Genomic DNA, 14,511 nt, shown 5'->3' with positions numbered 1-14,511 from the left:
GTTGGGGGCATGTGTACTAGGGACTGAGAATTGATCCCAGAGCTTCCTCTGGGCCCATAAAGTGCTCTATGCTTCCCCAACGCGGGGCTTTAACTTAAAGACATAATCGATCCCCTAAGTAAATATCACGTCTCCATTAGCTAGGCACTGTGGACAGCTCCAAGCTGCTGCTAAAAATATTGATGTTGGAAGACCCAGTCTTATTATCCAAGAGTGTTTGGATGTGTTCCTTACCATTAAGATGAACAGATACTGTCCCTGTCAGAATCAGGTATGGGACTGTTTTCCCCATTGTGAATACCCAAGTCCTTATACTCAAGTGCCTAAATCTAGGGAATCAGCAAGTATCATAGAATCATAGAACACTAGGACCAGAAGGGACCTCGAGAGGCCATCGAGTCCAGTCCCCTGCCCCGACGGCAGGACCGACCACTATCTACACCATCCCTGATAGACATCTATCTAATCTGTTCTTAAATATCTCCAGCGAGGGAGATTCCACAACCTCCCTTGGCAATTTATTCCAGTACTTGACCACCCTGATAGTTAGGAACTTTTTCCTAATGTCCAACCTAAACTTCCCTTGCTGCAGCTTAAGTCCATTGCCTCTTGTTCTCTCCTCAGAGGCCAAGAAGAACAAGTTTTCTCCCTCCTCCTTATGACACCCTTTAAGATATCTGAAAACTGCTATCATGTCCCCCCTCAATCTTCTTTTTTCCAAGCTAAACAAGCCCAATTCTTTCAGCCTTTCTTCATAAGTCATGTTCTCCAGACCTTTTATCATTCTAGTTGCTCTTCTCTGGACCTTCTGTAATTTCTCCACATCTTCCTTGAATTGGGGTGCCCAGAACTGGACACAATATTCCAGCTGAGGTCTAACCAGCGCAGAGTAGAGCAGTAGAATGATTTCTCGTGTCTTGTTCACAACACACCTGGCTAATGCATCCCAGAATCATGTTTGCTTTTTTTGCAACAGCATCACACTGTTGACTCATATTTAACTTGTGATCTACTAGAACCCCTAGGTCCCTTTCTGCTGTACTCCTTCCTAGGCAGTCTTTTCCCATTCTGTATGTGTGAAACAGATTATTCCTTCCTAAGTGCAGCACCTTACATTTATCTTTATTAAACTTCATCCTGTTTACTTCAGACCATTTCTCTAATTTATCTAGATCATTCTGAATTATGACCCTATCCTCCAAGGTAGTTGCAACCCCTCCCAGCTTGGTATCATCTGCAAACTTAATAAGCGTACTTTCTATGCCAATATCCAAATCATTAATGAAGATATTGAACAGAACTGGTCCCAAAACAGACCCCTGCAGAACCCCACTTGTTATGCTTTTCCAGCTGGATTGAGCACTATTAACAACTCCTCTCTGGGTGCGATTAGCCAGCCAGTTATGCACCCACCTTATTGCAGCGCGATTTACGTTGGACTTGCCTAGTTTGTCGATAAGAATATTATGCAGATTATTACCCTATCTCTGCACTGAAAGTGAAAAGTAATAGTTGGCCCAGATTCACGGGGCTTGGGCTGTAGGACTGTTTAACTACAATGCAGATGTTTGGGTAGGGACTGGCACATGGGTTCTGGAACCTTGCATAATGGGAGGGTCTCAGAGCCTGGGCTCCAGCCCAATCCAGAATGTGGAGCCTAGACATTTCTTTGAGAAAGGGTGTGACTCTCCCCGCTTCTAGAAGGGGACGGGACAGAACTTCTACCAAATTTACTAGCTGTTTCCTGATCCTAAGCTGCTGGGAATCCTCTAGTTGATTAGTGTGTTTGAATGTAAAATGAAATGAAGAGCCCAATCTCACTGATGCTCTTTACCATTACTCAGGCTACCTTTCAAGAGCCTGTTTGTTTCATAATGATGTAATATCTCAGGTGGGCAATTAGTGCTTATAGAGGTGTTCTCTAGCGCTGCTAGATCTTTCCTGCTATGGTTAATCTTCATTTTATAGGGTTATGATGCTGTCTGGTTGTAGCATACCTAGTATGATGGGTTCTCTACTCCTAGTGGGGACCTTTGTGTACATTATACAGCTATTAATTTTTTCCTTGATAACAGCCAGATAAGCCATCTGGAAAGTTCTAATAACATTCAGGCGCCTCTTGTAATAGAAGAGCCCTTTATTTTAATTCATTCTCAGATTCAAACTCCTCTCGACACGTAACTCTTCCCTTTCTGGTCTCTGATTAGATAGCCAGATTTTTCACTATATGAGTATGTGCCCCTAACAAGTTTCACACAAACTTGTGCCATTTAGATGTTTTAGCTGTCAGGGGTTTGCACCTGTAGTCTTTGTGTGTGTGTGTGTGTGTGTGTGTGCACGCGCGTGCACACACACAGTGGTCCGCATTATGTATCTCATAATGTGGCTGTAATTGGACTTCTCCACCAGTGCTCTGGGGCTTCTGGTAATTACCTATAACTAACTTTATTTCGAAGCTCAAAATGAACTGGGAAATAACACTGTTCTATTTGGTAGCAGTTTAATTCAGACTGCCCAAGAAAAAGTGGCTCATATGAGCTGTGGAAATGAACAGGTTCCCTGTGAAATGGTATTACACTTTTTCTGTCCCCACAGCTGAGTGGTTTAATATTGTTTTTTGATTTACATATTTCATAGAGCTGGAAGGGACCTAGTTCAGTCCCCTGCCCTCACAACTGGGCCCATCACCATCCCTGATTATTATTTATTTATTAAATGTTACTTGCCCTTGAAAGGCACCCCTCAAGGACTGAGCTCAGAACGCTGGGATCATAAGACTGAGCTTTCCTGAGAGAAGACAGGCTTTACTTAATCTGTACCTCCCACTCTCTGCGGCTACTGGGGGCATTTCCGCCACCCGCTGAAAGCACTTACTAGCCATTATTTCAGGTTAGAAATTCTTCCATTTTAAATTGGAATTGCATAACAAGGGAGCTGGTGCATTCACCATCATTTTGTTGTGGGATGAAAACGTGTCATAGGTGTTTTTCAGGTGAGTTCACCGGATTGAGGAGATCATTCTTTTTAAACAAGATTGGGTCTCTTTCTAAAAAACAAAACCAAAGCCCTGCTACAGCACACATAGGAGTTACTGAGAAAAATTCTCTGCATTGTGTTATGCAGGAGTTCAGACTACATGATTTTAATGCTTGCTTTTGGCTTTTAAATTGAAGATAGTCCCAATGTAATGTAACTTACCTGTTTTAAATGTTCAGTAATGGGGTGAGTAATAGATAGTTCCAAATTAAATTCAGCTTTTATGGTACCCTATGTTCACACTAAAGGTAAAAATGTATTGCCTGGTCTCATATGTGCAGCACTTTATCATCTGATCCCCTCATTTTCAATTAGCAAACGTGTGACAATAATCTCTAACAGAGCAACAAAACTCCTGATGACAATTTGCAGGTGCAGTACCATTGTAATTGGTGTAAAAGGCAGAGAATAATTAGTGCCTCCTACTCTGTTTAAGCTTAAAATCAAGGGTATTGTTTATAACAATTCCACCATAAAACAGAGCAGACAGCCTGACATAAATAGAGGCAGCCTTGCTGAGTGAGTGTCAGCCAATTATTTTATACGTGGCATTTGAGAAAACAGAGGGGATAAGTCTAACATGTGACCCTCTACAGAGCTGTTAATAGGGCTAAGAAATATCAATCTTACAGAATTAAGTACAAGTCACAGTAAAGAGCTCTAATTAATTACCAATCTCCCTTACATGGAGCAGGATAAAAATGGCAGTAACAGTAAACCCTCAGTTTAACAGACCCCGATAACGGATTTCAGAAATAACAGACGCTGTCTGCCAGCCCTCCCTGCCCTGCTCCCAAATAAATGTTGGAGACTCACCAGAGCTGCTGTCGGAGTGGCTGCGGTCACCGGGACTGGAGGAGCTGGGGGGTGGGGATTGTGGCAGGGTGCAGGAGCTCTCTTCTCCCAGCCCCATGTACATGGAGCAGGTCATCCACTGCTGCCTGCAATGGTGCTGAGTGTCAGAGGCTGCTGCCCCCGGCAGTGGCCACATTCTACCTTTGCATGGGCACCTTGGAGCCGGGGGCTGGAGGAGCTGCAGCGCTGGGAGCTGCAGAAGGTGGAAGGAGCCAGGCCGACATTCAGCTCCTCTCCTGGTAATTGGGAGAGGGAGATGGACGTGTGAGGGGAAGAATGGGAAAGGGTAATGAAGGGTAGAGGATATGAGTGAGGGAGGGGCTGGGAAGATCAGTGCATCATCATACAGTGTAACTATGCAATAGACCGGACTTGCGGCATTAATGGACACCCCTTCCTCGCTATTAAATCGAGGGTTTACTGTAATTTGGTAGTTAAGAGGAAAATTTGACAAGGAGAAAGGTATTACATGCTGAAAAAAATTAGTTTTATTCAGATGTCCTAAGCTGAGTTTCTGGAGTACATTTAAATCTGAACCTGAACTGCACAGCCTCTTTACCCAAAGCCAAGTAGGCTGCAGATAAACTGAAGTCAGCCCAAAGAAGCAATTTCCTCTTCCCCATCCTAAGCAGATGAGCTATGAATTAAACTGCAAAGACTCCCAAATACTTGATGATTACAACAGACTTCAAACATTCTGGAGATGGAGAAGGGAAATCACACTGCTGTTAAGTAGGCTTGACAAAGTTTATCCCAATCTTGTCTGTATGTTAAGCCCTGTTCCCTACTGACTACATAATCAGACACCTTTCCATAAGCCAGGCTTGGGGACTGCCAAGTGGTGACCAGATGCTAGGGTAAACATAACTGATTTAGCAGCCCCTGGCTGGTTCCACTAATGTTACTGAAGTCATTGATTAGACCCTCCCCCCCGCCCCCCCCGGGGGCAGATTCTGACCCTGTTTCCACCAGCGTAAATGAGATGAGCGCCTGACCTTTACTGTATTACTTGAGCATGCACAAATTAGTGAAAGACTAAAATACAGTCAAACAAGCCAAGAGAGAGAAACCAGTTAATCTGAAGGCTAAAATAGGACTAATCCTGCAATGTTTATACTTATTTTACCATATATCCCCACCACTCTATTTCTTTGCTCAGTCGTGATACATTAATGTCCCATCCCCCCCACCCAAACACACACTTTCCTCCATCTTTAATCACCAATAAAACGTCACCTAGCTAGGAGACTGAATATTTTTGTCACTGCCTGTAACTACGGGATCTCCAGGAAGGGCAGTGAATGGGGTGGTGCCACCATTCCTTCATCACTGATATTTCCATAAAAATAGCACAAACACAGCTTGTACTTGGAGCATGAGAGTTGTCTCACTCAACATGCAGTTGCCCACTACGCTAGGGGTGTACAACTTTGAAGCAGCAGTAAATGATTCACCTTGGCTATCCATTGCTGCATCGCATGGGTCATAGCAGTGCTACCTCCCAGTATACTGGGCACATTTTGGAATTAGGTGAATGAGGTTCTTTGCTACAGAGCATGTCAAGTAAGTGACTTCATGTCCCTGTTATTTTGGAAAATTTCAGCATATCACCTAAATCGTCAAAATATATATTTAAAGGCGTTGGTCACCGCCATCCTTCAACCACCACATTCACCGCACATCATGAACATGTCATATATATAGCTACTGCTTAGTCTCTATGCAATGCTGGATGGATAGTATATATAGTTAGGCTCTCAGAGGTACGCGCATATTGGAAATGGAAGCTGTTCATAACCTGAAACGGGTGTAACTATGAACAAAATGTTATTGTTTTCAAAAGGTCACAACTGAACAGTCAACAGTTTTGAAACTATTATGCAGAAGAAAAATGCTGTTTTTAACCATCTTAAATGAAACGTGCAGAAAGTGTCCTTACCCCGGCAAATCTCTTTTAACGTCCCATTTTATAAGTAGTGTACATTTAACGTAATACTTTATTTTATTAAAATTTTTTTTAAACCTCTGCTGCTGCCTGATTGCATACTTCAAGTCCCCAATGAGGTGAGTGGTCAGTTTATAACTCTGGTGTTCGTAAGGCTGAGGTTCTACTGTATAAGCTATTTCTAGCTCCAGCGTTGGCACAGGTTTTTATAAAAGAAAAAAAAGACAGTTACTAAAAGGCATTCAATAAAATTATCTACCTGGACCCTATTTCATGATTCCCAAGAGACCATCTTTGATGATGCTGTAGATATTGTCGCTAACTTTAAATGCACTGAAGATAAGAGTATTTTATTGACAACATATCTCAAGTGGTCACTACAAAGCTAATATGTGTAATTGTTACTGTTGGGAAAGTTTAACATTCCTGCTGTTCACCAAGCCAAGATATTTCAATAACAGTTTTAAAACAAAGAAAGATACCTGTAAAGGCATGTATAGGGGCTAAAAGTAACTGGATACTTTGCCAAAGTCCCCTCGCCCGTCAGGGGGCAGTTGGGATCATTTTTGTAAACATAAAATGTGTAGGACTGAAGCCGGTAGTGTGAGGCTAGGGCATCCTGTGCTTTGGAGGGACAGAATGCCTTCTTTATCTGCACACTTGTTCAGCAGCAGATTGGGATTCATTATGAGAACTCTTGTGGGGCAATGCTGCCTCAAAAGCACATGGCCAGTTGTCTAGAAATATGACTAGAAGCATGTCCTGTTCTCTGGTGGAGCAGCATCAGAGAACATGAACTTGTCACCGTGATCCCTTCAGGGCCTGTGGAGGCAGGAGCTCTGTGATGCCTTCAAAGGCTAGCACGTTCCAATTTGTCCCTTGCGTGGTTGTAATGAGGCATGGAAAGATTTTGCCCATAATATTCAGACCTTTAGGCTAGCTCTACACTAGGGAACAAAGTTGCTCTCAGATACCCAATTCTAACTATGCCATTAGTGTAGCTAGAATTGACCTATCTGCATCGACTGTGTGCCCTAGTGTAGATTGGGGCTCTTCAGGCTCGTGCCGATGTCCATTATTCCATGCACTAGTACCAGGGTCAGCAGCCGAGCCCAGAGAGGTCGATTTTGCCATGGCTTAACACAAACACAGCAAATCAAACTTCAGAAGATCAACTGTGGCACGGTGATCTTATGATAAGTATAGACACACTTGGAAGCAGGGTAATCGATATTAATGACTGGGAGACAATGTGGATTTCCACAATTTGGAAATCAGTAAATAAGCATGTAGACATGACTGAAAAGAATGAAAAGTGCTGCATCAGAGGCTGTACTTGGTTCATGTATTTTAACTAGTGTCCTATAGATGGGTTTTTTACAGTATTTCATACAGATGTCATGGTGATGGGCAGGATCTGCAAAGGTGAAGGCAACAGTATATTGTATAAAAGTCAGGAGATCTTGCTACAACATCCCCCTATTCAGTCTTGCTCATTAAATGGGATGAGACAACCTGGATTTGTGTAGAAAACCAGCATGGCTGTGGGTTAATGTGGTAAGACATAGAAAGGAGGAGCTGCTGTAATTATAGAGGAACATTGAGACACAGATAGTTGTAAACTGTTTAATTACAAAAAATTAATGAGCATGTGTGTGCACATCCTATAGTACATTAAGGATTTGTTTTAGGCTCACAGCTTCAGATACAAGCAGGCATTCCCGTAAACTTACCAGCAGATTACATGTAGGAGCAATCTTCTATCTAAAAACTGCTTTGTTTGCAAATAAGGAGCACCATAGGCTTTGTGAAGGCTTTCCATGCACAGGATATACTTGTTTTCAAAACATGCCTTGTGGCAATGTGTAATCTAAGCTCTTTCATACAATAGTTGAACATGGCGGCATGCAGTATATCTTTGCCTATATTAACAAGTCTCTATATGTAATGACCATCTGCATAATATTTTAAAGAAAAGGAAAAATGAGGGTTGACTTTAAAAACTCTCAGCTTCAGCTCTAATGTTACAGTGTGTATTGTACTGTCTTATTACATATTCATTGCTTCTACTCAGAATTTTTCTTTGTGATGCATAATGCATAAAATGCCAATTATTTGACGTGCAGTCCTCGTTTTCATTATGGCAGGAAACAGATGTGTGCTTTTCGCCAAGTTGTATTAAGATCTTCCAGTGCTTTCACATCCACTTCTAGGCATGCATCTTTTTGAGCACTTCCAGATTTCCACCACAAATGCGTCAGCACCCGCTGCAGGATGGGATATCAGGAGTTTATTCATTGCTTTAGAAATGTCAAGAACCTGAGATGAAGTTACAGTGCATTTTAGGACAACTTTAAACTCAGTAAAGGTGAGTCTTTTTGCTGAAGGGGTTCTCTCTGCAAGGTTAGAAAAACAGATGGTTTTGAGGATTGTTGTTACAATTGAAATAACTGCAGCTGATTTGGATGGGGTTTTCTTTACTTTGAAGGAGAACATATGGCCCTTGGACTAGCAAGACTCTTCATTGTTCTTCTGAGAGGCTCTGTTGAGAAGCTGTATCCTCTAGTGCCATATCCTCCTGGCTGGCTCTTCTACACTCCAGGTTATGACTCATGAAAATGGCACGGGCAGGGCCTAGATCTTTTCGTTCTCTAGGTTTTGTAGCATCTGTCACTTCATAAGTCTCGGAGAATTGCTTAAAACAAAATTTAGAACAGTTTAGGCAACGTCTCAATGGCACTTCACTTGGTTCTTTTCACAAGGACATTTTGAAACAAAAACGGACATTAGATTTCTGGACTTCACTAAAATTTATGTAATTTGGCATGATTCACATTGACTGGTAGTGTAAAGTTCAGGAGCTAAAAAGGAATTACAGAAAACTCCTGTACTTGTTCCCCTTCATGTGGTTAACAGCATAATACTGCCCACAAGAGCAGATTGCCAGATAGATATAACTGCAAATCTCTACGTTGTACTGTGCTTGATCATGTTAATTCAGTCTACACTGGAACCCATACAACAGAACTCTGTTATTAAGTAACTTTAGGCAGAGGCAACCAATGAAGGAATTCTAAGGATGTATGGCGGGGAGAGAGGCACTGGCCAGGTGCCCCTGCCCCTACTCGCCTCTTCCAATGAAGCACCACTTCTGGTGCAAGCGGGGCAGTCCATCTTCTCCCTGGATCAGCACAGCCTAGGAATAGCATGATCTAGGGAGTTCGTGCTGCTTCCAGGCTGTTCCATTCTGGGGGAGGGGTGGCACTGCACCAGCACACGTCAGAAGCGGTGCGGCGCTGACAGTGATTCGGGGGGGGAATGCAGGGGTGTGCATGTGACCCCCTAACACCCCCATGCTTTGCCTATGACTTTAGGTCTGAAAAGGATGCTCCAAATTGTCCCTAAACGTAACGAATTCAATTATGCTCCAACTTCCCTGGAAGACTTCTTGTGCTAAAGCAATGAGTTTAAGTAAAAGCCTTATTTCACACCACACTCTCACCTCAGGAGCTCACCTAGTGCCTGGCCACACAATGTGCTCAGCTCAGCACTCATGACATCAAAGGAAGCTGAAAATGGTTGGTAGGATCCAGACCTTCAACTGTAAATACTTGGGGTAGGGGTTGTGTCTTACCTGCTTGTGCAGTGCTGTACATGCTTATTGGTGTTACAGAAAGACAAAAAAATACTTCCATAAGAAAGGCAAGTGGTTGGCCTTAGATGAATAATGTTCAGTCCAGCTCTTGCTTGAGATAATGGCAAAACTCACTGCCTTCATTTGCAGTAGGCCTGAACATTACATGATGTGGTGAGAATGAAACTAAAATATACACAGAGCATAAAGCTTCTGCCACCTTAGATTTGGGTAGCCGTGGTGTCCTCTGGTTTTATGTTTATTTATGCTGTGTACATGAGAAACCAGATATGGCCTCTCCACATCCAATGATGTTGTCTTACAGAACTTGTTTCCATTTGGTAATTAAAATTATTTAATAATAATGATCCCCTCAGTCTCTCATTGGGTTTGCTGAAATGCTTCATTGTCTGAGGTGTATGATTTTATGTTAGCGGTCTGGAGGGAAGATGATGGACTTCAAAAAGGAAGTGACTGGTTGGAATTAAAAGTTAAATGATAGTCAACTATTCAACCACACAGACGCTAAAGTTCACCCACAATTTCCCTGGGACAGAATGAGAGAAAGAAAGAATCAACTCATGTGCAAGAAGATATTAGTCCCACTGCTTAATGCACTCCTGGCAGATGCTTGAATGCTACAGTGATAAAAGCAGCATAAGAACGTGAAGAGAGTAGAATTATAGCTCCTGCTAATATGATTCTGCCTTACCCGTGTTGCTTGGCTTGCGGCTCTAGCCGATGGTCCCATGGTAATGTTGACGCTGCTGGACGACTGAGTATCCGTTGTGTTTCCTCCATCAGCAGCTGAGAGCCCAGAAATCACCAAAGCACTTGAAAAACTTCTCTTGCCAAACAGAAGGCTGAGAGTAGAGCTGGTGGAAGAGGCCAGACTGGATCTGAGCATTGCTCCAGCTCTACTCTGGATAGTCAGCTGGCCACTAGCAGGAATGGCAGGGGTTTGAGAGAACACAGATGTGACTGAATTGTGGAAGGACAAATGGCTTCTGGAAAGCCTTTGGACAATTTCATGGGCAGATGCAGAAGATTGGATAAAGCGTTGGCAACTTTCTACAACTGGCTCAGAACGACTTGAAACCGGTGGTCTCTGGTTTAAGGCAGCATGTGTCTGTACCGACTGACTCCTGTATTTTCTTCTGCCTTTAAAAGAGAGTAATAGTTTGGTTTTAAATTACGTTTTCAGTTATGTACCATAAAAGCACATACATTGCTGGTTCTATCCGGTTAAAAGTGTATATTATACAAGGTATATTTTATCTAGTGTTTATCGAACATGCACTTTTACACTGGGGATATACACACATTCAGCAAACCATAGAAATTAGAGATTGAAAAAACACATAAGTCATTTGGTCCATCCCACTGGCAATGAGGAGTGTTTCAAATCTTCTGTTGCCTTGATGGTAGCAGAATCTGACACTGTGAGGAACATAAATAAGGTAATTTATGAAAGCCATTTCACAAGATGAATAAAGGGAGAAGCAAAGCTAGAAATTCCCAAAGGCCGTGTCTACCCTAGCCAAAAACTTTGAAATGGCCATGCAAATGGCCATTTCAAAGTTTACTAATGAAGCGCTGAAATACATATTCAGCGCCTCATTAGCATGCAGGCAGCCGCAGCACTTCGAAATTGACGCGGCTTGCCACCACGCAGCTCATCCAGATGGGGCTCCTTTTCGAAAGGATCCCACCTACTTCGAAGTCCCCTTATTCCCATCTGCTGATAGGAGTTGCATAGCTTGGCCCAGCCACATGGCAAAGCCAGGAAACCAGATCTCCTGACTCAGTCAGTATCCTACCTGCTCTTCTCCATGTATCAAGTGGCAATAACATGATTGAAGCAGCTTACCTGGAATAAAGTCTAGCTGGTCTCGCAAGTCGTGAACAGTGTTCCATACCATTTACACCACCACGTGATTTCTGCTTTTATACTTAGAAACAATAAAAAGCACACTTTCGAAAATGGCTTGCTGGGCAGTGTCCCCTGCAATAAAAACCTCACGCCTCTCACTAAAGCCAATGAGCTCAATGCAGCGTAAACCTCACGCATTGATTCAAAAATGCACCCATGGATTTTCTGCATTTCAGATGGGCTTACTGGAGAGTGTTAATGTTAATTAAAGACAGGCCTGAGCTACAGACTTTGGATCTAACTGCAGTTCTTACTTTCCTGAAGACCCAAAGTATTTAGACTCTGGGGTTTTGGTTAAGCTCTACTTCTAGGTCAGTTGCTTATTTTAGTTATCTCCTTAAAATATAAAGGGCAGATATGAATTAAGAACAGCGACACTGTTATACTAAGTTCAGTCAAACATGGACAAACATCTGTTCATGATTTAAACTGCCAAGCTGAACACTGTCCAAAAATATTCTAGATTCATCCCAAATTCAGCTGTGTAATAGACCACCCATGTCTACACATAAATAGCAGAGCTGCTGCAAATGCTTTAGAAACAAAAGCTGTTCTATATTCTGCATTGTAAAGAAACTTTTTTTTTGTGTGTGCACCCAACATATTATCGGTGCTCCTGATCTTCCTCATTTTTATGTGGGACTGTAATTGCATTTTGCAGATGGAATGGCACTGGTCACTAAAGTGAAATATTAAATTAAGGAACACTAAATACAGTTGGTTCAGAAAATTGTAAGGTCAGAAGGGACCATTGTGATCATCTGGTCTGACCTCCTGTATAACACAGGCCATGGAACTAATACAATGAATTCCCATTTAGATGTCTTCCTAAAAGAAGTTCTCTAGTTCCATCTTGACTGAAAAATTTCCATGAATAGAGAATCCCCCCATAATCTTTAGTAAGTTCTTCCAACAGTTAAATGAAATCCCTTTACAAATGTGTGGCTTATTTCCAATTTGAATTTGTCTAACTTCAATTTCCAGTTATTGGTTCTTGTTATACGTTTGCTACATTCAAGAACCCTCTATTTTCCAATTTCTATTCCTCATACTGTTACTTGTAAATTAATCAAGTCTGTTAAGCTACATAGTTTGAGCTCTTTGAATCTATCACTTGAGGCATGTTTTCCAATCCTTTAATTATTCTATTGGTTCTTCCATGAACCCTCCAATTTATCAACATCTTCCTTGAATGGTAGACCTCAGAATGGCCACGTCTACACGAGCCCCAAACTTCGAAATAGCCACGCAAATGTCCATTTCGAAGTTTACTAATGAAGTGCTGAAATGCATATTCAGCGCTTCCTTAGCATGCGGGCGGCCGCGGCACTTCGAAATTGACGCGCCTTGCCGCTGCGCGTCTCATCCCGACGGGGCTCCTTTTCGAAAGGACCCCGCCTACTTCGAAGTCCCCTTATTCCCGTGAGCTGATGGGAATAAGGGGACTTCGAAGTAGGCGGGGTCCTTTCAAAAAGGAGCCCCGTCGGGATGAGACGTGCAGCGGCGAGGCGCGTCAATTTCGAAGTGCCGTGGCCGCCCACATGTTAATGAAGCGCTGAATATGCATTTCAGCGCTTCATTAGTAAACTTCGAAATGGACATTTGCGTGGCCATTTCGAAGTTTGGGGCTCATGTAGACACGGCCAACAACACACAGTCTAGTAGAAGTAACAGCAATGCTAAATACAGACTTAATATAACCTCTTAAGTCTACTCTCATTTATACATCCATTGGCGACATTTGCCTTCTTGGCTACAGAAGTACATTGGGAGCACATATTCAACTGATCGTCTACCATGACCTCAAAGTCAATTTTAGAGTCACTGCTTCCCAGGATAGCATCCCTCACATCCTGTAGGTATGGCTTACATTCTTTGTTCCTGTATGTGTGACCCTATGAAAATGTGCATTATTTGCTCACACCTGTTTGATCAAGCAATCTGGGTATTTCTCTGTCGGAGACCTAGCCCCTACATTATTTACTATTCCCCAAGTGTGTCACCTTCAAAGTGTGTGATGTGATGATTTGTTTTTTTCCAAGTCACTGATAAACTTGTTAAATATTATCAGATCAAGAACCAGTTTCTGTGGGATTCCACTGGAAACATACCTGTTGATTATTCCCTGCTTATGATTACATTGAGACCTATCAGTTAGCCAATTTTTAATCCATTTAACATGTGCCATGCTCGTTTTGTATCATTCCAGTTTCTCAATTAAAACATCATACAGTGCCTGTCACCATACAGGAAAATTGCACATGTACTTCCCCTCTATGCTCTAACAAGGGCAGCCATTCTCAGGCTTCCAGCTCCCCAGCCACTGCCTTTCTTGGGTGAAGACTCACATTTCACTCCCTTTAACTGGGATATTTGAAGGCTGCAGAATTCCCTGATTTCACTGTGTTATTCACAGCAGAGACAGGTAGCCTGTGTATACCTTCTTGCTTTCTCCTTAAAGATTGATACCAAAGTGATTGTCAACAGTTATATCTAACACACAACTCTTCCTATGCAATTCTATTTTATTCTTAAGGCAAAAAGCATTAAAGAAAAGACATTAAAAACAGTACTAAAACCTATACACATGGCAATGAATTTGCCAGATACCATCAGAACTCGAATATGGGCTCTGGCAAAAGCACTCCTTCAAAGCCCCTTCCACAGGTTATGGTCATGAGTCACCTTAGAATAAGCACCAATTCCATGGGGCAACAGTAGACCCATTCTTCCACCTCAGTGTTAAAGAAAGGGGATCCCACGAACCAGGGGTCTGTTTGCTGGATTAGGAAGAAGGCCATGAAATAGTTTAAAAGCTGACTGTTTATCTAATAGTCCTTTCTCTGTCTGGTTCCTGGAGAATCCAGTTTGAAGTAGTATATGCGTATGTCTCTGGAGGTCTGGGGATGTCTTCAAAAGGCTGATAAGCAGAGGAATTCATTAGCATCACCTCCCTATCAGAGATGATATATACAGTGCCACAATAACACATATATAATTGCATTTTTAATACAATGGAATCCAAAGATAATAAGCCTAAATCAATAAGGTCTAATTCAATAAAATTCATTTGGGATACAGTAGGAAATTTGACTCAGCATACCAAGT

At 42.3% G+C, this 14,511-nt stretch overlaps 1 protein-coding gene across 2 annotated transcripts in view; it reads right to left on the bottom strand.

Annotated features, from left to right (window-relative positions):
- Positions 1 to 7,466: 7,466 nt before the first annotated feature.
- PCNX2 (pecanex 2) overlaps positions 7,467 to 14,511 on the bottom strand; it is a 258,263-nt gene continuing 251,218 nt past the window's right edge. For both annotated transcript variants that reach the window (XM_074988652.1, XM_074988650.1), the window contains 2 exons: positions 10,183 to 10,631; positions 7,467 to 8,531 (listed from right to left, as the gene is read on the bottom strand). In XM_074988652.1, coding sequence (XP_074844753.1) covers positions 8,358 to 8,531; positions 10,183 to 10,631 — 623 coding nt within the window. In that variant the 3' untranslated portion in view covers positions 7,467 to 8,357. The remainder of the gene's footprint in view (positions 8,532 to 10,182; positions 10,632 to 14,511) is intronic.

This window comes from Carettochelys insculpta, chromosome 3 (assembly GCF_033958435.1).
Source record: "Carettochelys insculpta isolate YL-2023 chromosome 3, ASM3395843v1, whole genome shotgun sequence".
Classification (NCBI taxonomy): Eukaryota; Metazoa; Chordata; order Testudines; family Carettochelyidae; genus Carettochelys; species Carettochelys insculpta.
The sequence above is the reverse complement of the archived record's forward strand: the minus strand, read 5'-3'. Positions and strand labels throughout refer to the sequence as shown.